The sequence below is a fragment of the Gouania willdenowi genome, chromosome 6 (genome assembly GCF_900634775.1).
Source record: "Gouania willdenowi chromosome 6, fGouWil2.1, whole genome shotgun sequence".
NCBI classification, from domain to species: Eukaryota; Metazoa; Chordata; class Actinopteri; order Blenniiformes; family Gobiesocidae; genus Gouania; species Gouania willdenowi.
The window spans coordinates 16,852,884-16,879,420 of NC_041049.1; the positions used below are offsets into that span (position 1 = coordinate 16,852,884).

The 26,537-nt window shown below is 37.3% G+C and overlaps 2 protein-coding genes across 5 annotated transcripts in view; one reads left to right on the plus strand and one right to left on the minus strand.

Annotated features, from left to right (window-relative positions):
- Positions 1-3,183, plus strand: part of LOC114464364 (troponin T, fast skeletal muscle-like) — a 29,246-nt gene extending 26,063 nt beyond the window's left edge. For 2 of the 3 annotated variants that reach the window (XM_028448466.1, XM_028448467.1), the window contains exon 22: positions 525-658. In XM_028448466.1, coding sequence (XP_028304267.1) covers positions 525-564 — 40 coding nt within the window. In that variant the 3' untranslated portion in view covers positions 565-658. Of the gene's footprint in view, positions 1-524; positions 659-3,173 lie in introns of those variants that run through there. The other variant, XM_028448468.1, reaches the window with a different exon arrangement.
- The window catches only part of LOC114464363 (dynamin-1-like protein), a 28,112-nt gene continuing 2,332 nt past the window's right edge, over positions 758-26,537 (minus strand). The window contains exons 3-19 of one of the 2 annotated variants that reach the window (XM_028448464.1): positions 25,788-25,834; positions 25,643-25,714; positions 22,189-22,275; positions 21,649-21,811; positions 20,713-20,833; positions 19,102-19,233; positions 15,678-15,884; positions 14,786-14,906; positions 12,392-12,547; positions 11,419-11,508; positions 11,231-11,323; positions 10,670-10,723; positions 9,709-9,789; positions 4,863-4,994; positions 4,670-4,779; positions 1,485-1,644; positions 758-1,405 (exon numbers count right to left, since the gene is read on the minus strand). In XM_028448464.1, the coding sequence (XP_028304265.1) occupies positions 1,349-1,405; positions 1,485-1,644; positions 4,670-4,779; positions 4,863-4,994; positions 9,709-9,789; positions 10,670-10,723; positions 11,231-11,323; positions 11,419-11,508; positions 12,392-12,547; positions 14,786-14,906; positions 15,678-15,884; positions 19,102-19,233; positions 20,713-20,833; positions 21,649-21,811; positions 22,189-22,275; positions 25,643-25,714; positions 25,788-25,834 (1,883 nt within the window). In that variant the 3' untranslated portion in view covers positions 758-1,348. The remainder of the gene's footprint in view (positions 1,406-1,484; positions 1,645-4,669; positions 4,780-4,862; positions 4,995-9,708; positions 9,790-10,669; positions 10,724-11,230; positions 11,324-11,418; positions 11,509-12,391; positions 12,548-14,785; positions 14,907-15,677; positions 15,885-19,101; positions 19,234-20,712; positions 20,834-21,648; positions 21,812-22,188; positions 22,276-25,642; positions 25,715-25,787; positions 25,835-26,537) is intronic. The other variant, XM_028448465.1, reaches the window with a different exon arrangement.

The following is a 26,537-nucleotide window of genomic DNA, read 5'->3' on the forward strand; positions in this document are numbered from 1 at the left end:
GTTTTTAAACTGTACTTGGTGAGTAAAGCTTTTCTGATTCTAATCCCACTGAGGAAATAGAAAAATATTCTCCTACAGTCAACATTTTTGGGCGAGAAATAACAATTAAAGTAAAACACATACAGTAGGTAACATAAACAGAAGTTTTAAATAAAAGTAGAATAAAACAGCACTAAAGTATAATACAATAAAAAAGTCAGCAAATGGAACATAATTCAAAAACTAAATACAAAAAAAATGTTGTTTATAAAATAAAAGGCAGTTTGAAGTATGCTAATATTACTAAAATAATTATTTTCAAGTTTAGCTTCATATTTTATTATATATATATATATATAGACCATAATCCTGGCACCACTGCTGTCAGATTATCGTCATAACTTTTCATGTGATTAAAGAAAAACTAGAATTAGTCTTTTTTTAAATAATGTTTATTTATTTATAGTAAGTAAGTAAATGCTCACCATCATTTTTTTTTTTTTTCATTTTGAAATAAATAAATTTCTGTATGTGTGACCCCACAGTGCCAAAGGAAGAGGAAAGGCCAAAGGCAGGGTGAGATAAACGGAGGTGGAAACGACACCTGTTCGTGTGGAAGGAGGAATCGGCTCCGTACATCTACGTCTGTAAACAATAAACGCACATTCAATCCTCTGCGTGACACTTTTTATTTTTCATGATTTCATCAAAGAAACTTGACTTCCTTCCTTTTCTTCACACTCACACTCCATTAAATCAAGAGTCCAAAGCACTTCCATGGCAATACAGTACCTCTCTTTATTCTTTGTTGATGGGAACCAGATACATCACAGTGACCGCACAGCGTAGCATTAGGTTCACATGATTGTAAACTCCACCTGCTCGTAGGACTCAGGACAACATCCACACTTTAAATAACACTTTAATAAATAATGGGATGGCGTTTACAGTGCGAGGACAGAACGATGCAGTGCAAAAAAAATGAAAGCCATGGATTGTGACAGCTACGGCTTCAAAGGTAGAACACTATTGTTGGTTGGTAATTATTATTATCCACCTAAAGCCACAACCTTTTTCTCTAGAGTCAGAAATGCATCAAAACGTCCGTTTCTGGTTTGGTAAACCGATTGGCCACAAAACAGAACAAATGAGATTCATTTACCGGTACTTTCACCATCAGCTAGAGCGTCTAAACCCCTAGCTTTAAGCAAACAGTGTGTGTCCATTAGCAGAGACAGCTCATGGCTTCATGAATAGCTTTATTAGCACATATTTTGTTCATGTGGCTCTAGGTGATGGCTAGCTGTACAGGGCACAACGTTTGTACATGTGAGCTCAGACGTGATGAGAGTGTGTAGCCGTGCGTTTTTCACCACATGTGTGTTTCTCTGATCTCTGCGATCACCTGACTGGCTTTCTGCAACGCCTGTGAACAAAAGGAGAACACACACACACACACGTTGAATGAGGCCTGAAGCCGCCTGGGGAAGCCTCTCACGTCCTACCTGCAGCATGTCAGCAGCCTCCTGGCGTCGCTGAGCCATGTCTTCTGACTCTGTTAGCAGATCGTTGAGGAGGCCTGATTTATACAGCTGGCCCACCAGCTCACTCTGAAGACTGTCCTTCACATGGTTGACCAGGAAGTGCATCACTGCCTTTGGCACACTGTGGGAGACAGAAAAAGAGCTGAGCAAAACAAGAAGACAGGACATGGGTCGTGGGCTACATGTCCAGACTGGTGAAATATTGAGCTGTTCAAAGAGTAACTAAACTGCTGAAAAAACACATGTATTTGGGTATGAAGTCGTGTTGTTGATTGATTCTAGTAAAACTCTTGACATTTTAGTCAAAGTATTTTGTTGCAGAAATGTCAGACGTGACTGCCCTCTATGGGTTGAAACCTGGCAATTACAATTGAATTTTGTTCATGGCTGAGAATGGGTGTTGTTACATTTTGGTTCATCTCAGGCCTGTACTACAAAGCTGGATTTCCTCTTATTGCACTAACTTCCAGGATTTATTCCGTGTGTCCCATCCTACGACACTGGTTAACTTTTTACAGGGCTAAATCACCATGGTAACTTAGGCTGAACAGCTAACTCAGTCAGGAGTAGGTTATGATGTGGATAAGATCCGAGCGAGCACTAAAGCCCCGCCTCCTGACCAATCAGTTCTCTTGAAAAACGACCTGCCCAATAAAAGGAGGATCATTGTGAGGAAACGTCTCTGTGTGGATCTGATGTGACGCTGACAGGAGAGAGAATATTTAGACAGTGAGATAAAACAGGCTGTATAAAATATAAATATTGTCCACCTTATGATGTACGCTGAGTTGTATGAAAGTAGCATCAGAGCCACAGACAAGGTCATGTGCCTTAATAAAGTGAAACTGATCAGTGCCCGTTAATTCTCCCATGAATTAATATTGTATAATCTCACTAATTTAAGCATTAATAGTCATTCCGTCCAACTTTTACTGCAGCAACAGCGTTGTTTTTGGTCTGAATTATTGCTTTGAATTCTTCATATATTTAAAGAATTATTCCTCAATTGGGACATACTGCAAGTCTGCACAGTATCTCTGTGTTTGTGAATGGTCTGACGCTGCAATCTCCACCCCCATCACTGGAGCACACACATAGCCAGGCTGAAATCAACGTGTTTATATCCATCTTTGTAGGACAGGTGCTCTCTGCCACAGAATGTTTGGTTAGGTGAAGCCTGCCAACAGAGAGATATCCCAGATATACTTATCTAGCTTCATAGTACAGGACCCTCACATCAATGTTAGCCCCGCCCCTCTTATGAAAACAATCACCTGTGGACTCTGCAATCTGTGGCGAGTAGGTTGGATTGAAAGAATAGTGAATAGAGGTAGATAATAAAGCATAGATTGTTCTAGATTTCAAAGTATACTCTGCGTGCGTCTTAACTGCTCCAGGAGCCACACCCATAATTAAGGCATTTTTTTTTAAAATGGCAGTAGCTATCTGTACGGTTGCCGTATCCATATACCGACTTTCTATCCGTACACAGTGCCCCTCATTGGCCAGTTTAGGTCACGTGACTAAGACTAAACCTAACCGTAAACCTAAGACGCTACTTCGGTAAACGTACCAATAGCACCGAGGGTTGTCCGTATGGGAATCATACGAATAGAGATGGTGGCAGATCAGCCAAAACCTGTGGTTCAGTTTAGCCCAGCAGGAAATATTATAACTACACAGAGGTGTAAAACCAGCTACAAACAGCAAAGAAAAGAAAAGATGTGTTGTTTTTTTGTTGTTGGTAACAAAAATCTATCTGGCCTTCACCTGTGGTGCTGACTCATCAGTTCCTAAACTAATAAAGCTTATGAAAGGGCACAAAATGGCTTCCATGAATGATCATATGTTTACCAGAGACAGCTTTTACAAGCTTATTAGTGGATGTGTGTGGGATTAGCTGATTGTTGTTTTTTTTCTGTGGAGGGGGTTGTGTAAATAACTGCTGGTTTCTGTTGCACAAGGACTGGGGCCTGAATGAATGACGGACTGCTCTGATGGTAAAACCAGGGAAGTTTCAACAAACAAATGATCGTAAGTGTTTAAAACGCCATAGTTTGTCTGCTGAAGTCGATTCTGCTCAGATGCTCATTTCCTGCTGAAACACGCAATAATAAACACAAACGCTGGCTTTTTAATATCATTGTTTGCTTTAAAAAAAAATAGTGTCATTAAAGCTCAGTCGACAAGACTAGGCAGTGAAATACAAGGTAAATATAACACGACTAAATTAAATTACCACCTCCAAGCTAAGCATTGATTCACTGCTAACGGTGCTGCTAATCGAGAGGAATGGGAGTTAAACACTTTTATTTACCAATAAAGGTAACTTAATGAACCCCTGTTGTTTTTCCTGCAGAGCTACTGTTTGAGCATTAATCTACAAATTCAGACAGAAACTAAGTGGATCACGTCCACTATGCAAAATACTTCCTTTATTTTGCCAAGGAAGGAGTTGAAAATTACAGTAACTAAATTCATAATGGCAGAATTTTCAAAATTACAGGGGAAAAAAACTGAATTTCTCCCCAACAAATACTAGTTCAACCAATGTAACAGCATTTTTTTCTTTTTAACTTGTCTGCACATGTTGTCAAAGGTCAACACTACAAAAAGTAGGGATCGTGACCCCGTGTGGGGGTCGCCTGAAATGTCTAGTAATTGTTTTTTTTTTTTTTTTTTTACAACTATCGATTAAATATATATTTTTAATTTATTCTAAATATTATTCTTTTTCAAAATGAAACACAACACAATCTATAACAACTATTCTATACTTTCACTTTCTCAAATAAAATGCAGTATAAAAATAGATGAGCTAGCGCACTAATCCTGGCTACTCTGTATTTGTATAAAACACTATAAAAAATTTGATCAAAAACTAATTCTCGTTTTCTGGGGGTCGCCAGAAATTTGTGATATCAACATGGGGTCCCGATCTAAAACAGGTTGGGAACCACTGCAGTAATAGATTTTCATCTAATACCTGCCCTGATTTTGTAATATTTACACCAAGTTAGGTCTAATCTGTAAAACTGCATAGTTGTACTAATCTGAACTATGTGGGAAAATTGCAGATTATTAAATCTGTGACAGATTTTAACCTTGTTTCAATGGCTTCGTAGAAACACGATCGCTGACTCTACCTGTCTTGGATGTTCTTGCGAACGATCAGAAAGTACGACTTGATGAGTCTCTCTATGACCTCACAGTCCCGCTGTTCACGTGACGACAGTTTCCTGGCAACGGGCACGGGCTGGATGGAGAAACGGGAAATTAAAACCTAGCTATTGTTTGCATTGTGGTAGCACGGTGCTAAAGTAGCCGGCGTTTGGTTACCACATCCAGCAGGTTGACGGCTCCTTTAAGGGGACTCCCTGGCCCGGAGCCTGGAGCTTCTTCACCCTTCTTCAGCATCCCTCTCCAGTTGCCGGTACCGTCCTGCTCCCCCTGAGGACCTGCTGCTGATGCCTGGAACACACATAGGATGAAGGCAGATACACACAAACACAGCTTTTAGGGAGAGTTTAGCATTGGGGATGATTTGGTTAACACGATTAGGACGGGTGACATAAACACTGACTTATTCATATGCAATAATAAAAGCTAAACAGGCAGGTATAAGCGGAGAGGCCTGACTGTGCATTTTTGGTTTTTTGCTGGGGTGAAAGAAATACATTAAACAAAGAATGCTTTTATGCAATTACGAATTATGCCTATCTTTTAAACAATTTGCATTCTTTAAAAGTGAAAAAAAAAACCCAACTCAATCTATATTTCCTTTCAACCACCACAAATTCTTACTGATCCACATTGGCAGAGCCTTGGGCTGCTTCCTTTCCTATCCACTTCTCCTTATCCCCGTGGATGACCTGATAGCAGATCAGTGGGCCCTGCTAGAGGAACTAGCTAAAGTCCTTCAATTCTTTATGATGCCACAGTCTACTTGAGTGGTGGAAGGTATCTGACAGTGTCAGCTCTGCCTCCTCTGGTCAAAGGGCTTTTGAAGTCCACTCAGAACACATGTGATGCAACTCCTGTGCAGACTTTTCAGGAAGTTGCTTTGGAGGAGATCACTACAAGCTGACATTGTCACGGTCACTTGTGATAGCCCATCATTGCTGCTGCATTAGACCCACGCTTCAGAAAACTGACATTTCTGACTCCAGGGGAGAGGGTCAATGTTAAAAAAAAAACATCCAAACTTTGGCCTCAAAGTCCAGATTTCTTATTCTTATCTGTTTCATGTGGCAGGTCCTGATGTACTTCAGAGTGCAGCATCTTTCAAAGGCTGAGAGTCTCCTTACTTGATGGAAGGTGAATGAGGCTAAATATCCAACCATTGCATCATTGGCCAAGTCATACCTATGCATTCCAGATACCTCTACACCATCTGAGTGTCTTTTCTCTGCTGCTGGAATCATCGCTTCAAAGAAGAGAGCCAGCCTCACACCCAAACATGTTGTTCTGCACTTTAATTTAAAATAATAATAATAATAATAATAATAACCTTAAAGTTTCCTTTAGCCAAGTTGGCTTGTTAATCTTAGTTTGACTTAAATAATGCCAACCTTTGAATAAGGTGGTTCTTTTTTATGCTTTAAGTAAAAGCAACTCTTTAGTTGGTTTAAACATGCTGTCAGAGTACAACATGGTCACTTTCACAGGTGTGAGGATTTAAGCAGATGGGTTAAAATAGCAATTCAAAAATATGTGCTTCTAAATAAAAATTATAGTGATTAGTCGATTAATCAAAAAAGTTATTGATAGATTAGTTGACCACCAAAATAATCGTTAGTTGCAGCTCTAGTCACAGGGTTAAGGAAAGGTTTTAGGAGGCTTCCTAAAGGAGTTAGGAAAAGCCCATCACAATTGTTTTGACAATCAGACACACTTCCACAAGGTGACGTAATAATCTGATTGCGGTGAAGGTTAGTGACGTCTGCCGTCGTGAAAAAAAAACACAAATTTCCAAAAATGTACTACTAAAAGCACATTTATAACACTTTCTCCTGTGCCTCTAACAGCTGATATAATCTGAAATATAGGTTTGAATATAAATTAAAGGAAAACAGGCTACGAGGAACAAAAAAATAAAAACTAAAAAGAACGTCACATTGAGAATAGTTGCTCACACTCACCTTCCATCCAGAAATCAACATTAAGCCAAAATAAGTATGATTTTATGAAATTATTACATTTATGCAAGATATAGACCTACATAACGTTGTAGGCATACACATGTACAACTACACAAAGCATTCCTAGGTGAAATAAATATGTTGAATAAAACAATATGTGGCTGAAGATGTCACTGATCCCTTTTTCTTGAACGACTGAGTGCTCCGTTTTTAGTCATCGCGAGTTTCTGTGAACGCTCAGATAAGCGGGTCCCTTTAAATGTTGTCACCGCAAGGAATTGTGGGACAGCATTATCTGGTCTTCTTTGGTAAAGGATGCATCAGTGTTTTCTAGGCTAAAGTAGGTTAAAAAGGACCTTTTCCTTAACTTTTAGAGAATTGGAACGCTCCTTATCATGGCCACCACTTTAAAACTTCCAGGGGTTAATGAAAAGTGGATAGGAAAAGAGACAGGAGGGACTATTCGGACACACCCATAGATTTTGAAGCATTCCAGTGGATCATTTATAGCAAACAGGTGATGATCGTTAATTTGTAACGTGGGACACATGGTCGTAAAGTCAAACAGAAACAGCTGTGCAAGAAGATTTAATGAGGGACAACAACAAAAGTAGCTACCAAGGTGATGGCCTGAAAGACAGTGTGATGTCACAGCTCTACAATGAGACACAACTGGAGATAAAGTGCATCAACAGCAGGTCTCTCTCTACCAACGCTTTCAATGCAAAGCAGGCTTTTCAATCACTTTTTAAGGAACACGAATAACGAACAACATTAGACAAATACTTTTATATTTCAAATTAATTATTAACATGACCAGAGGCCTTAAATATGTTTAGCAGTGCCTTTATCTTAGATTAGAGCGCTGTTCATCCTTGGGGTTGGGACCTAGGGCTGGGCAAAATATCGAGATTTCTATTTTGGCTATAATGAAAATTACCACATGTATATATATATTATAGCTTATACTGTTTTAAAATACTTATTTTGGGAATAACCCAGAACTTCCCCTAAAAAAAAACCACATAAAAGAACTCACTCACACATGCTGTCCCTTACAGGAGAAAAAGCCAAAAGTGGCACATAGGCAGCTGTTAGTTAATAAATGTGTTAAAAAAAATAAATAAATAAATTTAAAAAAAATTGTTTTTCTGGTAAGACTTTATTTGAATTATAATAATGGAGATTTATATTGTATATCACCATTTTGAGAAAAAATAGTGAGATATGAGTTTTGATCCATATTGCCCAGCCCTATTGTGACCCCATGTGGGGTCGAATGGAATGTTTATAAAAAATATACTGATTAATATAATATATTTATATATTATTAATAAAGTATTATTTAATTATAATTATTTACCACAAGCAATCTTATACACAAGTAATATATACTTTCACTTTCATAAATATAATTCTAGTTCAAATAAAATGCAGAATAACTATCTGAGCTGGATCATATTGTGCATCTTTGTCCACTAATAATAAATCCTGTATAAGAAACATGATCAAAAACTAATTCTAGAGAGAAAATGTATCTGGGGTCGCTAGAAATATGTGATACAAAAATGGGGTCACCACCCAAAAAAGTTTGGGAACCACTGGGTTATAGGTTCTCAAACTTTGAGCCATAAGCTTAGGGGTTTGTGAATTTTAATTAAATTATTGAAGTTGCATCGTTACAAAAGTGTATAACTAAATATAGGGACAAATGCACCAATAACACAAATGTACGTTGCATGTACAGTAAATGATACTGGACCTGATGCACTGCTGTATCACTGTTAAGTGTGATGGTTGTCTCAATGGATAGAAAATTGCGCAAAAAAATGTTTTGATCATTTCTCCTATGAATGTGCACATATTTTGTTTGTTGGTAATAAATTAAACACATTCTATGTTATATATAAGTGTTTCTCAAATGGGGGTATGCGATGGCACTATAGGGGGTACTTGAGAGGGGGGGAAAATCTAAATAAAAGCATTAAAAATATGAGAATTCTAAAAGATGTATTTTTGGTAAAAGAATCAGTCTCGGTTTCACACCAGGCGGGTACATTATAGAAATAAATCTATTTAGTAAAAAGCAGGAAATACATAAATACTGTTTCATTCCACTTGTTTACAAAGTTGGATTCTTTAAAATGTGTTATCACTCATTAATTCCATCATTGTGCTCTATCGTTGTTGTTTTTAAAAACAGTATTCTGAGCAAAATGTTGTAGTCGGACAAAGGGGGTACTTGGAATCAGAAATATGAGAATGGGGGTACTTCTGTCAAACATTTTTGAGAATCACTGACATACAAGACTAGTACAGGTAGTCATATAGTTCATTTCTACTACAAAGATCTTAAATATTTAAATTAGTTGAAACGTCTTAGATCATCTGTTGATGGCAATCTATGAGAGAGGGAGGCTGGTGTCAAACTACAAATATGAAGCAGTGTGTGCTGTTTGGGGTGGAGTCGGTGGACTTTACCACTCTATAAAAACACAATCACAAAAACCAGGCTTTAAAAAGCTTCTGATTCATGATGTTTTTACAAAGTAAATAGAACTAAAGTCAATAGAATAGTGCATTGCTTCCATTTGGACTGTTTCCTCCATGTTACAAATCAGCTGAAGAGCAGATCTGTCTAATAGGTAACAGTCTGTACGAGCAAACATAACAAAACAACTACAGACTTAAATGTGCAAAGGGACAGCTATTGCTACCCTGGAGCCATGCCAGCCACATGGAAGATGGAGCGCACCGGCGTTATTACTCCCCTCTGCACAATTCTTAGAGCGTTGTAGAACAGCATCCATTGTGTTAAAGTGGGAGGGAAGAGAAGGAAAGGAAAGGATTGCTTTGGGGAAAAACACACATCAGGAACAACAGGAGTGTGAGAGTAGGTCCACAGAGGCTGAGAAAGGCGAGCAAACCCCGAGCAGAGTGCATGCCAGAAGCTCATGCTTTAACTCATCCATCCATGCATTCATTCATCATCTAGTCATCCATTCATCCATGCTAGACAGCCAGCGAGCTGTCTACGTGCCCACCTTGGCACCATCCATGTCAAATCCAGACGCAGGGAACTCGCCAGAAAGCCCAGTTGGGCCCGTTGGGTTTAAGCCAATAGACTAGCAGAGAGAGGACAGCAGGGATGGAGAGAGAGAGAGAGAGAGAGTAACGCACTAAGAACAGAACAGAAAAGAAGAGGACGCCTTTAGAACTGTGTTTTTCAACCTTGGGGTCATGACCCATGGTGTCGCCCGGATCAAATGGGGTTGGCTGAAATGTCTAGTAATTGATTTAAATTATATTTCTGTATTTTAAAACACCATCACACAATCTCAAACAACCATATTCTATACTTTCACTTCCTCAAATATAAATGTAGTTAAAAAAATACAGTAGAAAAATTAAATAGTTAATTAAATAATAAAAACAATCATTTTGTATTTTTTTAATTCTTTTTTTAAATCAAAACACCATCAAACAATCTAAAACAACTGTATTAAATACTTTCACTTCCTCAAATATAAATATAGTTTAAAAAAAAAAAACAGTAGAAAAATTAAATAATAGTTGATTAAATAATAATAAAAATAATCATTTATTATTATTTTTTCTTTCAAATTAAAACTCCATCACACAATCTCAAACAATTGTATTCTATATTTTCACTTCCTCAAATATAAATCTAGTTAAAAAACAAATGCAGTATAAACTTATCTTATCACTATAGTGCAACTCGTAATACTGTATCACAAACATGACACAAAAAGTAATTTTACCAAAAAAAAAGTCTCTGACATCAGCAAAAATTTGTGATATCAAAATGGAGTCACGACCCAAAAAAGGTTGGAAACCACTGCTTTCGAATATGCTGGAAAGTGTGAAAAAAATGAGATTAAATCCATCCAGGATTTAAACTAAGTGAATCCCTCCTCCTGTGACACTCCACTGCCACTAATCATTAGTCAGCATCTTTGAAACAACATTATTTTAGCGTTGTACCTTATCTCTGGATACAGATGTGGGCAGCTCTCTCATCCTGTTTCTCCGCTGCTCCTATGCATATAAAAATATTAAATATTAAAAGTCCACAAAAATTCTTTAAAGTCTAAATAGGAAAACAGTGCATGTGATTTGGTTTTATTCACTCATTATTGATGAGCACATCATAATATATATATATATATATATATATATATATATATTAACTAGAACCAAGAGAAAGAAAGAAAGAAAGAAAAAAAGAAAGAAAGAAAGAAAGAAAAAAAGAAAGAAAGAAAGAAAGAAAGAAAGAAAGAAAGAAAGAAAGAAAGAAAGAAAGAAAGAAAGAAAGAAAGAAAATTAACTGTGAATATTCCAGTTACAATCCACTTTATTATGCACAATCCAAAATAAACAGTGATTATATTCTTTTATCTAATGTTGCATATGAGGACTATGTGAGGGCATCTTGGCACTGTGTTTGCTTGTATGCACAGCTGTTACTGTGAAAGTGGTGCCTTGAGTCCTTGTTTTTATTTACGCTGCCAGATAAGGCTTGTGTATTTTGTTGTGAACACACACCTCTATATTGTTATTCATGACCCCGCAGGCATCTGCAAAGTCTGGGTGCTTCGTATTGATGTAGGCCAGCTCGATTGCCACCAAATTGTGAACCTTTCAGGACAAAAAATAAAAAAAATAGAGAGGACATTTTCAATAATCAAACTGTGGTGTGGCTTGTGAGAAGGACGTGGACCTGGTTTTTGTACCATCTCGTTAGTGATGGGCAGCCTCTTCCTCAGGAGGGAGGTGACCACTTCAACTATGGCTTCGTGAAGCTTGGGGAATCTCTGCAGCTCCTGTGCAATCAAATATAGAGGATATTAACTGGTGCTAACATGGGCTGTTGAGCATGCAAACGCACACACACGTGATGGGGGGTGGATCGCTTCTAAATTAATGCGCACCAGTCTAACGCACGCGTACCTGCCTGCCTCACTTTCACTAAACTTACCCAGTTTACGTAGTTAGGTGTAGTGGCAGGTGTGGCGTGAGTGAAGGTATATCAAACAGGTGCGCTTCACTATGTAGCACCGTCTGCGTGATATGTAAACACTGAGAAAAAATTGTTAGGCGTGCAGACGCATGTAAGTCAGTAAGTGTGTGTGAGTGTTGAGCGTTGTATCCTGTCCCACAGCAATGATCTGATTCAGTCACTACCACTCTATGGACGGGTGTTGTGACACAGACTGTAACCGGACAAAATGGTGGCGTGTATATGCCTGCACACGTAAGGGCCTAATATTTTTTTCTAAGTGTTTACATGTCACGTAGACAGAGCTACATAGTGAAGCACGTCTGATCGCTATAGCTTTACTCACACCACACCTGCGTCTATGTGTGACTGATATATTCATGTTTGCACACCTACGCCACACCTGGATGTGCACCTAACAGAGGCTTTAATGTCTATGCACAGATGTGTTAACACGTTAACACATCTGCGAGCACACATGCGGACGTGACTTGTGCCCATGTACCCATTCCAAGTCTATGGGAAATGTAGATCAGAAGTGCAGGCGCAGGGTACGCATTTGATAGCCTGGTGCGCATGAATTTAGAAGCGATTACACGCACACGCGCACGCGCACGCACACGCGCACGCGCACACGCACACGCACACGCACACACACACACACACACACACACACACACACACACACACACACAAGTGTTTGCTACCTGTGTGCTATAGTTGCTGCAGTGCTGGATGATCCTCTGCATCTCCTCGTGGACCAGCTCCACACAGCGCAGACTGGGCTCCTCCAGGCGTTTCACCTGCTTCTTCACCAGCAGCTCAAAGGAAATCTCAGGCACAAACAGGGAGGGGCGCGGGCCCTAATGTATGGGTGGGGGGGGGTAAAGGTAAATCAGGTTAACACAGTAAAAATGATTTAAAGTTCATTTGTAAAGCATTATTTGACATTTTGGGGGAAAATATGATTTTAGGTCTTCATATAACTATCATAGAAAATCACTAGGATTTTGCACAATTATTTTATTGTTCTCACAATTATGATTATGATGACCCAAATCTTTTTCCAATTACAATTATTTATTTTCCCCTTAAAGTCAACTGCAATTACATTCTCAATTACTGAAGTTTAATTACAATGAATCCCAATTACTGAGCCCAAAATAAATAAGCCCATAAAACTTAACCTTTCTCTTGTGTTAGCTTTCTGTTAGCATCTCTTTATGATAACGGGTCGGTTTTGACAAAATATTATCAGTCATCCAATTAGATTCTCATCTCTTGGTTACATTGTTAGACTTCCTAATCCATAAAAACATAGATTCATGTTTTGGGTGTGGGCGTCTGAAACTTTTTTCTGCCAGTATAGCCTTCGATTTAAATGTTTTTTGAAATGGTAAAATGATCCTCGAGAAAAGCGACAGGTAAACTTGATATGCAACATAATTTAACTATTGTTAACTACGTATGTGTAAGACATGGAACTGTGGGTAAAGGGTAAAGCACTGTTAATTTAGTCGACTAAAAGTTTTCATCTAAAACACTATTCGCACAGGATTAGTTTTACCCTGGGACCACATGTGATTTGTGATAATTGCGGAGAATGTCTGTGATGTTAATCCCATGCAGCCATGTCAGTAATTTGTAAAGTAAAAATTCCCCCACAAACTACCTACTATATTTTGCTGAATTCTGAGGTCCTGTGATAATACTGATCCAATGCCAATAGGCCTCTCTGTGATTTGGACAGAAATGGGCGGGATCTGTTGTGTTGTTTCCGATGTCTGTGTTTACCTCGTACTGAGATCGATTATGAGCATATATGCGCACGCACACTACCGGAAAATGAGTTTTTGCTAAAAAAAATATATATATAATTCAGTTTTGTTTATTTTTGTTTTCAAAGTGAATGGACACGTGTTTTATTAGTTAATTGGATTAGGTTAGTGCTAAGGTTAGTGTTGCATGAGCGTATATATGCTCATAATCAATCTCAGTATGAGGTAAACACAGACCGTGACACCGGGATGCATGTTTATTTACTTTTGGCGGACAATGGAGGCTGCAATGGAGTGTTTAGAAAACCTTATCGGCCCGTAACGTACAGCAACTGTGCGGTAAGAATCTTTTTTTTTTTCTGTTTGTAGCCTTCTATTTGATACAGCTAGCACTAGCAGTAACACAGCACCGAGCTGTGGTCAAAAGCCTGCAAAGCTGTTTTAACATCAACTCACACATTGTTTCACGTTTCCAGATGTCTGTAAATTTCAGCAAAATCTCAGGCTTCAGTTATCTCGTGCAAATGCGCCACATAAAAAGCAGACGTTGAGGGGTCATTTATTTATTTATTACCTAAGTAAAACTAATCCCCTGCGAATGGGCTATAGTTTTCAACCACTCAGTTTTTGACAATAACTAGACTATGACTCATTTAAAAAAAAAAAAAAAAAAACATGTTGACGAAACCTGTATCAAAATAAGTATTTTCGTCGTCTAATAAAAACTAAACTGTAATTTTGTCACAAATGATGCTTTATATTTTAGTCGACAATATCTGTAACAGATGTAGTCATATGTTGTTTAGTTGACAAAAACTAGAATATAAGTGAAATAGTCCTGATGACTAAATTATGACTAAAACTAAGCTGCATTTCTGTCAAAGGACTAGGACTGAAACTAAATCAAAACTTGCTGTTAAAATGTAAAAATAGTCGACTTTTCTGCACCCCTTCCATTGTCATACCCTGACTCCCTCTTCCCTGTTCCCTCCCCCCCTCACCTAGGTGCTCTCTCGTTTCATATTCTCCCTTTAATAAAGTTTTTCCTTGTGCGGGGCTGATGGTTACAATTATGCTATAAAATAAATTAATTTAATTGCAATAATAAAACATGCATTGCTGTCGAAAAAAAATTGCACTACATGTAGTGTTGACCTTGGAGGTGAGAAAAGAAAATAACAAAAATTGTAATTTTAAAAATCTATTTTTCAGAAATTTCCGGCGACCCCACATAGGGTCCCGACCCCAAGGTTGAAAACCATGGGTTAACAGGTTGCAAAGCAGGATGAGTCCCTGTGGCACGTTTGATGCTGCTGCACTCACTGTAGCGTTCCTTATGGCTGTGAGGATATCTATGGTGCTCAGTCCTCCCAGTGGATCCACCGACTCCAGCGTTCTGCCAAAAGTCTCGTGGAATATGTAACAAATTCTGGCTCCGCCACATCTGGGAAGAAAAAAAAAAAAACAGCAGCGGGGGGGATATTAGCACAGATCTGAACCTGCTGGCCTCTGATCCTGCCACAGCTCTTCCTTCATACAGACGTGTGCGTGCACAAACTCTCAAAATGGATCATGTGAAATGATGAAACGCAGGCTGGTTATTTTTTCCTGCTCTGAAACAACAGCGCCCCCATGTGGTGGAGCCTGGGAGGAGCCACGGTTATTACAGGGTTCCTACAGCTTTGGTCAAATTTAAAACTTTTTGTTGCCATTTGAAATGAAATTTAAGACCAACTTCACAGTAAACATAATCGGGGGGTAAAAAAAATGCTACATCAATTACATTGGGTTAGGGTAATTTATTCTTGTGTCTAGTGCAGACGTACAACTGGTGGCCATTAAAGTAAACACCCAAAATTACACAAAATGACAGTAAAATACACACACAAAAAAAACAAGACTAAAATAATCATAATCACTCCAAAAACACAAGATGACAAAAAAAATGCCAGAAATCTATAAAACAACAAGCAATTTACATTTTCCCAAGTTGTTTTATAATTTTATTTTTTTTTTTTTAATTAATGTCACCGTTTATTTTGAAATGTGAGACTAATTACAATCATAAAATCATACTTATTATGCGTTTAAATGTAAGACTTTTGAAACATTGCTTTAAAACATTTTAATGACAATTAAGGCCTTATTTTTAGATTAATGAATTTAAAGCCTTTTAAGACTTTTTAAGAATACGTGGAAACCCTGTATTACTCACAGCTCAGCCGTCTCGATGTACTTGGCCGTGCCCTCTATGGTGTTGCAGTACTCTGTGGCGAACTTGGTGATCAGCTGCAGCAGAGTGGCGCTCTGGTCCTCCACGGGCTCACCGTAGCTGCTGAGCAGGGACTGGTACTGGGCCGCCAGCACGTTGATCCGTGTCTTGAGCTCGGGCAGGCAGTCCCGGATGTGATGCATCAATAGCCTGACATTAGGACAGCAAAGGGCAAAGTGCTGGCTTTGAAATGGCACATCCTCTCATACCTGGGATTAATAAAAGAGCTGCTCCTGACCTTCAACACATGGTGCACAGTGTGACACACATTTATTCATCCTACAACCATCACATTACACTCAGATTTGGGTTCGTAGCAGGGTTGGGGTCAATTACAGTTTTCAGTTACAATTACAACTTGAATTATCCATTTTCAATTACTTTTTTTTTAGGAATTTATTTCGAACAAACAAAAAAATGGATGAAATCAAAAACGAATAAACAAATAAAAAATAAAAAAGGTAATTTTAATGTAATACATTTGATTCGTTTGACAAGGGATAGGAAGAAGCCTAAGGCTTGTCAAGTCTTACCCCCGTTCTTCACCATTAACAACTGCAAAATGTAATGAAATTAACTAAATGGACAATACAAATAAATACTCCAATCAAGCTATTAAAAAAAACAGAATAATAACAAACATAATGCACGGGCACCATCAACATCTGTGAGATTTACTTTCTCCTTCTTTATTGCTTTAAGTACATTAGATATATCTTTTGTAAAAAAAAATGTAACTGCATTTTATATTCATATTAATTGTTTGCACAAAACCACCCCACAAACGGAAATACACAATTTAATTACCATTACGGTGACTATCATTTTTTCCAATTAAAATCAAATTACAATTATTATCTTACCCCTTAAAATCAACTACAATTATTTTCTCAATTACTAAAGTTTGATTACAATTTTACTAACTTTTTATTTATATAGTGTTGCTTTACTGATGATCTCATGTAGTTTGTATTTTATATTTTATAAGTATTTATAGGCCTGTTGTGATGACTGTATGTGCTTTTGTGTTTGTATGCTATAGTTTTAGCATTTTCACATTTACATTTTACGATATCAATTATAATGTATTTTGTTAAAGCCCAAATAAAGAGAAAAGATGGAATTTAGGAAAAGCTATAAACTATTTGTACAAAACATCAGTTATATTCACACTATTGTTACTCTGTATCGTCCCTATTGAAATACATTCTATCTTAACTCTAATTAGAATGTAATGTAATGTTTATTTTATCTTCATTGCACTATTTTTCAGGTGTTTTGGGGTTTTCCGTGTGTTGTCTTTTTTTATTGAGATATGAAAAATATTTTAATAATTGTTATCTATGCACGTGTAAGCCATAGAACTGTAACAAGGTTCCCCCGGTTTTATGTCAATTACAATTACAAAGTAAATTATCTGATCTTAAGTACAATTCAATTATGATTACAATCGCAAAATAATTTTGCAATTGCGATTACAATTATAATTGACCCCAACCCTCGTTCTCACCATCAGTAAAACCTAATTCCTTTGCAGAGAAGCAGAAAAGCATCACATTTTAAATCTAAATATTCCTTTCTGCTCTTTTACCCGTTTGTGTTGCGTCTGCCGCCCTTGCTGTATTAAGCACCAACTTTAAGCAAAGCACTTTTTAATGACGCTGCAATCCAGCCCGTCTTCGTGTCGCTGTGAAAAATGTGTGAAACCAAAGGAAATCACACAGCAGAGCAGAGCAGCTGCCTGAGGTATTACTCTTTATTTCCCAGTACAGTGCTGAGCTGAGCTCCTTCAGAGCAGCTCATTTATTTTCCCTTTCCATTTCAAAATGCACTGCATATGCTTTAAACTCACCCATCAGGTCTCGGCACAAAAACAGTCAGCACCTCAAACCCAAAACGGATTCTTCAGGCTCAGATTATATCAAACAGAAAAAGTTTAGCCTAACCAGTCATTTCGCAAATATGCTAAATATCCTAAATTATTTATCTACGTCTTGTTTTTAATGATATTTTAAAGCACACGTCAAACTCAAATCTGGCTCTTCAGAGCATCCAAATCAGCCCACAGGACAAAATAAAAGTGACAGAGAAAACATGAATCATTGTGTAAATGAAAACAAAAAATATTTGCAGGTGCTCAGTTTTACTGATATCACATGATGGCAGTAATTTTTACGTTAAACTGTTGATAAAACTCAAAATTGTCACAAAATCCTTCACTTTCCCTCATATTATTACATTTCCCTTAATTAAATAGAAATTGGTCACAAAATCCAGGAAATTTAAAGTTAAGAGGCTGTTGGGACTGATATCTGTCACTTATTGCTTGGATATGGTCAGTTTCTCACTTATTTTGTATTTTATGTATACGTAGAAGTGTAAACTAGGGAACAGTTTGACACCCCTGTTTTAAGGCGTAATAATGTTTGATGTGATGTTAAAAGAAACATTTGTTTTTAAAACACACTTCATAAATCAATTTTTAAGTATATTTAACAATTAATGTTTTATTTACCAAAAAAAGGTAACGAACCACGCTGTATGAAGTGTATATAATTGCATACCTTGATATATATATATATATATATATATATGTTTGTTTCCCTATGTTGGTTTTTACTCTCTATACAAGGATAACGTTAAAAATTTCCCCTACTTACAAATAAAAGCAGTGCAAGTAGTCTTTCTTAAATTCTCCAAAATCCAAATTGAAGTTTAAGATACAAATCATATCAAAAACAATCCAAATTCACTAATAATGTATAAGAAATGCATGCTACTTTTTATCTTTAATTATTAAAAACTCTATTCTGAGTCAGAATATTGATTGTTATTAACATTAATTCCTATGGTCTACACTACTCACTGGCATTAGCCTTATGTTAGAATACTAAAAGATACATTTATGGATGGACTTTACTACAGAGAGTGTCACAATGTCTGTCTGTGCTTAATAGGAGCACAAATCCATATCGGGATAATAAATCAGGAATAAAGACGAAAGGTTATCAGCAATAAAACCAAACCGAAAAAACATCCATGACGATGCAACCAGACTCCAGCACTGCCTAATGGTGACACACACACAGTAGGAGTGAGTGTGTTATGTAACATGTTAAAGTTTCATATATTCAGAAAGAACTCACAAGGACACATCAAAGCGATCTGAGGAAGACTGACAGTTGGCAGTCAAAACATGTCAGGAGATTAAAGTACATGTTAAAGTAAAGTCTCTGATAAAAAAGTTGTCTGAATAAATGAAACTGTAACATATTACTAAAAAAAAAGAAAAAAAGAAGACAAAGTGAACTTTGCTAGAGTGCGTGGTGTGTGCTGTGTTGCTAATCAAAGCGCTAACGGCTGCTACCTGTTCAAGGTTCTTGCCAGGTACTTTGTTCCGTTCCTGGTGGCGAGGGAGGGATATTTCTTCTGCAGGAAGGCGTGTTCGTCTCTGATGGCGTCCACCACTGACTTCTTATTGTTGATGTCCAACTGGCTCCTGCAGGTTCAAACACAGCGACAAAAAACTAAGAGTCAAAGGTTGTGCTGTATTGATTTCTGCTCACAGAACATTTGGTGATTGCTCAGGACAATAGAATTAACTCGTTGGCCACAGTTACATGATGTTTTTTCATTCAGAATTAATTATACGGAATTAAATAATTCAACTTTGTGTTTACATGGAAATAGTCATTCCGAATTGAGGTTTACATGGAAAAACATTTATTCTCCTTTATTCCGCTTTAGAACTGGGGGGTTTGGACGGGTTCTGATTCAGACAGAAGCCAACGTGACATAGGGCTGCTCGATATAATCAAAATAATAATCACAATTAATTTAGACATAATTGAAATCAGGATTATTTGTCAAGCAAAAAGTTATGAATTTTTTGTACAAAACAATGTAAAATATATTCTTTAAACAGAATTAAAATCGGTCAAATACAAAAATCAAATATGTTCACTTTTGCACAAAACAAAACACTTATTGCAGGTGATGTGTTCGAGGTCTTCATCATCAACCCCAAAGAAGAGCTTGCACGCGCGTGCATTAAACAACTCAACGTTAGTATTAATAATCGTGTTTTCTTCTGTGTGCACCAAGCTTTATTCTTTGTAGATATCCTAAATTGTGAAAGTTTGTTTAGCAAATAAAACGTGTAATTAAAAAAATATATACGTGTATACATATTTTTTCTTTTAAATAATCATTTTTTCTCAATTATGCTATTTTTGTAATCGTTGAGCGTAATAATTAAAATTCTGTCGTAATTGAATTCCGATTAATTGTACAGCCTTAACGTGATGTATTCACATACTGGCAAAAAAACACAGAATAAACTTTTCTTTTTGGCTACAACATAGAAAACCACATTATAAGAACTGTTTTCACTTTAATTTTGATTGTGGTTTTAACGCAGCAGTTCAACGATAACATACTGTTTCACTTTAGTTCATGGAGGAGGAGAAGAGAGATAGACGGCCATACTTTGACCAATGAAAGCCAGCGGTTAATGCAACGGCTGATCTGCCTCCATCTACAGGACGCTGAGTGGAGGAGGATCCCCTGATGAAGCTTGTTCCGTTTGTCGATGTCTGTGTGTGTGTAATAAGTCTGTGTGAACGTCCGCATGTTTATGCTTCCACACATTCACTTTTTTTTTTATTATATCCATGTCTTCTAAGGCTCTTATTAAATAAATAGTCTCTACTCGAGTCTGGTCGGCCATCTTGGATTATTTTGTCACCAACGCATCATTGCGACAGTACAAGCATGTGCAGAATGACCGGAATACATTTAAAGCAGAATTAAACGTTTACAAGATTGAAGAATTAAAATCTGAATAAACTAGCCATGTACGTCAGATTTAAGTTTAATTCCAAATTCGGAATTAGGTGTTTACAAATGTGAATTAAAGCTCTGGTGTGAACATGGCCATTGTGAATTAAATACTGGATTATAGATAATAAATAAGAACCTGTTGACGACTCCAATGAGGCCCAGTTTGACTGGAATGACTCTTCCCATCAGAACGTCCATTGCATCCGTACCAGCGTCCATCAGGTCCAGCTTGGTCACCACTGCCAGTGTCCTCCTGCCTGATTGATCACAGAGCCATCATAATACAGGTCACTGGATAGGGATTCATCAGCATTGTCAACCACAATTAAACCACGTGTCATAGGCTGATGGATGGTTTGGGGCCAGGTTAATTACAATTACATCTTCAATTATCCTTGTTCAATTACAAATACGTTGACCGGCAATTTTTTCAATTGCGATTAAAATTAAAATGATTGTTTTCCCTCTGAAAGTCAATTACAATTACATTCTAAATTACTAAAGTTCAATTACAATTATTCACAAATACTGAGCATTTAATGAAAAAACTGTGTTAGCTTTCGGTTAGCATCTCTAATAACGGGTCAGTTTTCATCCATGTCTTAAATCAGCTGTAAAATACACAAAAAAAATATTATCTATCATTGAATTTGTTTTTCATCTCTTGTTTACCTTGTTAGGCTTCCTAATCCATGAAAATATTGGTTTTAATATTTATGGTGTGGGACTCTGTCAGTATAGCCCTATATTCAATTTTTTTTTTAAATAGTAAAATGATCCTCAAGAGAACTGACAGGTAAACTTTATATGAAACATATTTTAATAGTTGTACGCCATATAACGGTAACATGGTTCCCCAGTTTTGCATTTTAATTACATTGTAAATGACAGTTTTGACAGAATTTTCATGCCAATTCCAATTACAAAGTCAATTATCTGAACTCAACAACAGCAACATATGTTTTCAATTACGATTACAATCATAATTATGTCAGAATTGTAATTAATTACCAATTAGGTAATTACAATAATAATTGATCCCAGCCCGGGATTGGGAGGTTTCGCTTCGTACCATCTGGATCGACCTCTCGTGCCACTTTGAGAGCCTCTGACGTGGCCATGTCAGTGTTGGCTGCTGTGACAGCCAGGATGATGCAGTTGGGGTTGGAGATGTGCTTCAGGATAAGATCTCTTATCTGCACCTCAATGTCCTTAGGCTGATCACCCACAGGCACCTGCAGGGAGCGACACCAATTAAACACACACTCGCACGTCAGTTTGATGCATTACGCACTGGAGCAGGGATTTCCCAAATTAACACAAGCTCCACCAGAGGGGTCGGACTAATGAGGCTGGACTCATACGCTCTGGCGCCACGTGTTTCAGAAACATCTAACCAGGGTTATTAATTCACTCTGGTCTATAAATATGAAATACATAAATGCTCAGTGGAATCACAGCAGTGAGCGTGAAGCTCTGATAATCCAGGCATGCTTTAATGAGACTAAAATGAATGCTTGCGTCATTTAGAAAAAACAGTGTTTTGAAACCTAATTCCCCCAGAGGGCGCTACAGGATCAAAGCTTCATTTCAGGAATGTGGCATTTGTTACCTTTGTGATTCCTGGCAGATCCACCAGTGTGAGGTTTACAACATGAGGGGAGAAGATCTTCAGGTGAATGGGTTCCTCGCTGATTCCCTGCAGAAGGATGATATACACAAAATAATGCTAAAATGTATCTACGTGACAAAGTTTCCACTGTCTTTGATGATTATTGTACCAGATAACAACATACATGTGACTGGGAGACGCCATGTGTTATAGAACTAAGAAATGGAGTTACTAATGTTTGCCAATTTCCTTTTTGATCATGTCTCCAAATTCCTTGCGTTGGATCATGTAAATAACCTGGTTTAGAGGTTATTTATTAAACTCAAGTCCACACAACTGCGTAGTTAGCTCCTAATTTTATTTGAACTTACACCAAAAAACTTGACATTTTAGGCTGGAAGCCCATCATCAGACATGAATGCAGCATTAGACACACCTGTTTTTGTACATGTAGGTGCTTGATTAAACAAAGCAGTCACCATTGTAGAGACCACAGTTAGGATACATCTAGGGATACATACTCCCCCTGGGACCCACATTTTGTCACTGTCATTAAATCGTCATGACACACTTTTACAATTCAACCAAACAAATTTCGTTCTTTCAAAAATAGCTGTTGAAAACACACATATGTAATGCTTTTTTAAAAAACAAATCTATATATTTTCCTGTGCAACAGAAAAGTTTCTTTCAAAATAAAAGATCAAGTCCAACATGAGAGAAATTAAGTATTTATTAATTTTTGACCAGCTGACCAGAACAAGTTTGTGACCCACTTTTGAGTCCCGACCCACCAGTTGAGAATCTCTACTCTACACAATGTGCCCCCCTAATTTTGTCCAATATAAAAGTGATAATTTCTACAACAAATTATAATGTAGTTTTAGTCATAGTCTTTTGACTAAAATGAAACTTAGTTCAAGACCAAATGTAGTCATCAGAACAATTTCAGTTATACTCAAGCATTAGAGTTTATGTGTAAGACCAGAGGGGTGTTCTATAAAGCGGGTTATGTTCAAACTCTGAGTATGTTCAGGCTCCAATGAGGGAAACTCTGAGTATCTCATTCCTAAACACGAGGTATGTTCTTCTCTGAGTTTGTTACCATGGCAACATTGTCCGTGAACTAAACCTGGTCGCTGGCAGGTTTTATCAAAGAACTCTGGGTTTCTATCTGGCTCCGCCCACCTGAACACCGTTTCTGAACACTTTAATGAACCGTAACACTTTTCTCTGAAACACATTAGTAACATCACACACCACAGATGTGCTCACATCATTACTAATGTTGTGTTGCTTTACTTTTTTCTTTTTTTTTTGTGCAAACGGTAGTTTTCTTTATAACATTGTGGATGTAGATCATTAAGTGAAAGACACAGAGGTTGATCTGCATTAAAACATCTACTGACGTCTGTAGTAAAGTTCACTGAATACAAACCTGTGGAGAATGTAAAGGAGGAGATGATAATTTAAATTAATCCACTTTTAAGGCTCGACTGTTGTTTTATATTGTTATACAGTTAAATCTGTAGATCATGCGTATTTGAAGATATGATGGTGCAGTGAATTGTGACGCTGCTCTTGGAAGGAATAGGTCGCGGGTCCACGTTCCACTTCAGTGTTTTTTAATGACATATTTTTAGGACGTTGAGATGACTCTAGCGACAATATTACATTAAAAATCAATTTAAATGATGCGATATCAAGCGGCAGTCACTGTCTTAATATCCAGTGTAACAGGAGGGCTCTCTATGCAGACATCCTTTGCTGCTGACACGTCTCCTCAAACACATTTTATTCATATTATTCACCGCGCGTCACGTCACTGAAGAGATAAAGTGATGAAGCGACCAAAAAGTGTGACTAATTACAGGTGATTTAAGCCACTATAATCACTGAAGACTGAACGCACCTTTAGAACAGGGTCATATTCCTCAAACACCGGCTTTTTTCACCCATTATGGTGAATAAATCACTATTTTCCATTTGGTTGTCATGGCAGTTTGAGTATTCTCTGATTCATTGATGATGGTTTTTTATCGCGCGCGTGCACGTCAGTAACCAAAGGTTTACATACTCAGGGTTGATTAACCCACTTCATACCAGCTGTAATGGAATCAGATACCCAGAGTTTCCCATCGCGGGGTATGTTGACCCAGAGTTTATGGATAAACTCAGCGTTTGTTAACCCTCCTTTATGGAATACCCCTCACATGAGCTGTTTCACGTCACTAACAAAATCAGCATACCTCCTATTGGATCACATACCAACTTGTCCCGCCTTCCATGCAACAAAATCAGTTTTGATTGGATATCTTCCAAAAACTAAAAATCGTTTTGGTTTTGTTTTTATTAGTTAACAAAAATATCAATATATATGTAGTTTTCATTCACATGTATTTAAACAAGTCACAGTCTTCTTATTGTCACTTTAAAGCAACAAAAATGAAATGTGCTCACATAAAGCAAGTCAGTAGATCGACTCCACACTAAAGGTTTTTGTTTGTTTTTTGTCTTGACTGGAAACAACTCATTTAAAATATACAGAAATAAATGTAAATATGCCATGCAGTAAATTTGTGTGATTTTAAATTACTATTATTGTCTATAATTATTAAAATACAATCCATTATTGGCAGTGATGTTCCTATAATTTAAAAGCGTTTAGTGAATAGATGAAAAGATGTTTATTGTTCAAATAATGAGTGTTAAGACTACATCCTGGGTCGGGTTATGCTACACAGCGTCTATCAAAGCAAAGAAACTGAACTGTATTCAAACAGAAAGCTATTACAATGCAACCACTGTATCTACATTAGCAAAAACAGACAAGATGTGCATCGTAACCCAAACTTTTTGCAGTATTTAGAGTCAATTAGAGTCATTTAAAGTGGAATTGAGAAAACTACTAATTCAATAGTAAGTAAATACAGTCTCCTTTGTAAAATGTAGCTATGTATTGTCTCAGGTGTGATATAATTGCCTATATAGCATAAAATAATCTTTGTTCCAATAAATTACAAGACAATATAGTATTTTATTTAGCAATAACACTGATAGTTTGTGGTGAATTTGACCAAAGAAATAGCCTAAAAAGGAACTAGGAATATTTACTGATTATTTTTAAATTCATTGTTAAATCTTTCTGAGTACCCCCTGCAATGTGCTCCCGTACCCCTAGGGGTACTTGTACCCCTGTTTGGGAACCACTGACCTATACTTTGTAATTTAAACGTAACCACTCATTATTTAAAGTAGCCAAACATTGCTATCCATCCTTTTCTATTGCTTTAAATATTATGACTGCTTCAGGTCTTTTCTCTTTGGATCATCGTGTATCTCTTCCTCAATGGCTAAACTGCTTTAGAAATATCATTATTTCAGGTCAACAACAGATACATTTCCAGAAAAAACAAAGACCAGGCTTCTTTTTCCCCCCACCTTCAAGTCTCACCTTATTATTTCCTGATATCCGCTCGGTTTCATTTTCAATTTCTTTCCTGATTTCATCAAACTCTGTGTAAATCTGAAAGTAAAAGTGTGGTCAGACAATGCCGTGACTGTGACTCAGTTATATTATATAAGTTCATACAACTCACCTTGTTTTTTGTGTGTAAAAACTTCCCCCACTCTTCACCTTCTCTATCTGTAAAGCAAACAAACATCAGGTTACAGTTGTGTATCTTTTAGCCTTATTTAAGTCAACAACATGAGGACGATGCAGAAGCCTAAAGCGATGATGACTACCACAAGGATCGATGCCTGATGAAGGTTACTGGTGTGCTGAAATCAAAGGTGAGCTAATGGATGCTAAGCCAGGTTAGGAAAGGTGAAGACACCTAAACAGTGAGAGCACCTTTGGTAATCAGTGATTTTTCACACCATGGCATCTGTAAGTGGAAAGAAAGACAGCGACTTTTAAGTTGAAGTCTGGATGCAGGGGACCAGGAAGTTACGTAAAGAGGAATGAAAGCAGCTCTAGTCAGTTTAGAACAAGGATGTCAAACTCATTTTAGTTCAGGGGCCTAATAATACAAACACAATTCATCTCAAGTTAGCTGCAGAATATGGGCACAACTATTTCATTATAGTGTGACAGTTTGCACTTGCACACATAAATGATATAAAAAGTATGTTGGGCAATGTCCAAGCAGATATTTAGATTACAGTCCCTACAATTTTCTTGATTTTTGATTTAGGCATTCCACAGTGCTCCATACTGGGACCGTTGCTGTTTAAGTCTCTTCATAAATGACTTGCCCCTAATCTGCCCCGGTGTAAACTGACAAGTTAACGCGGACAATGCAGTTTTTCATGCACTCGCCAAGTCACCTGAGCAGGCAGCAGGC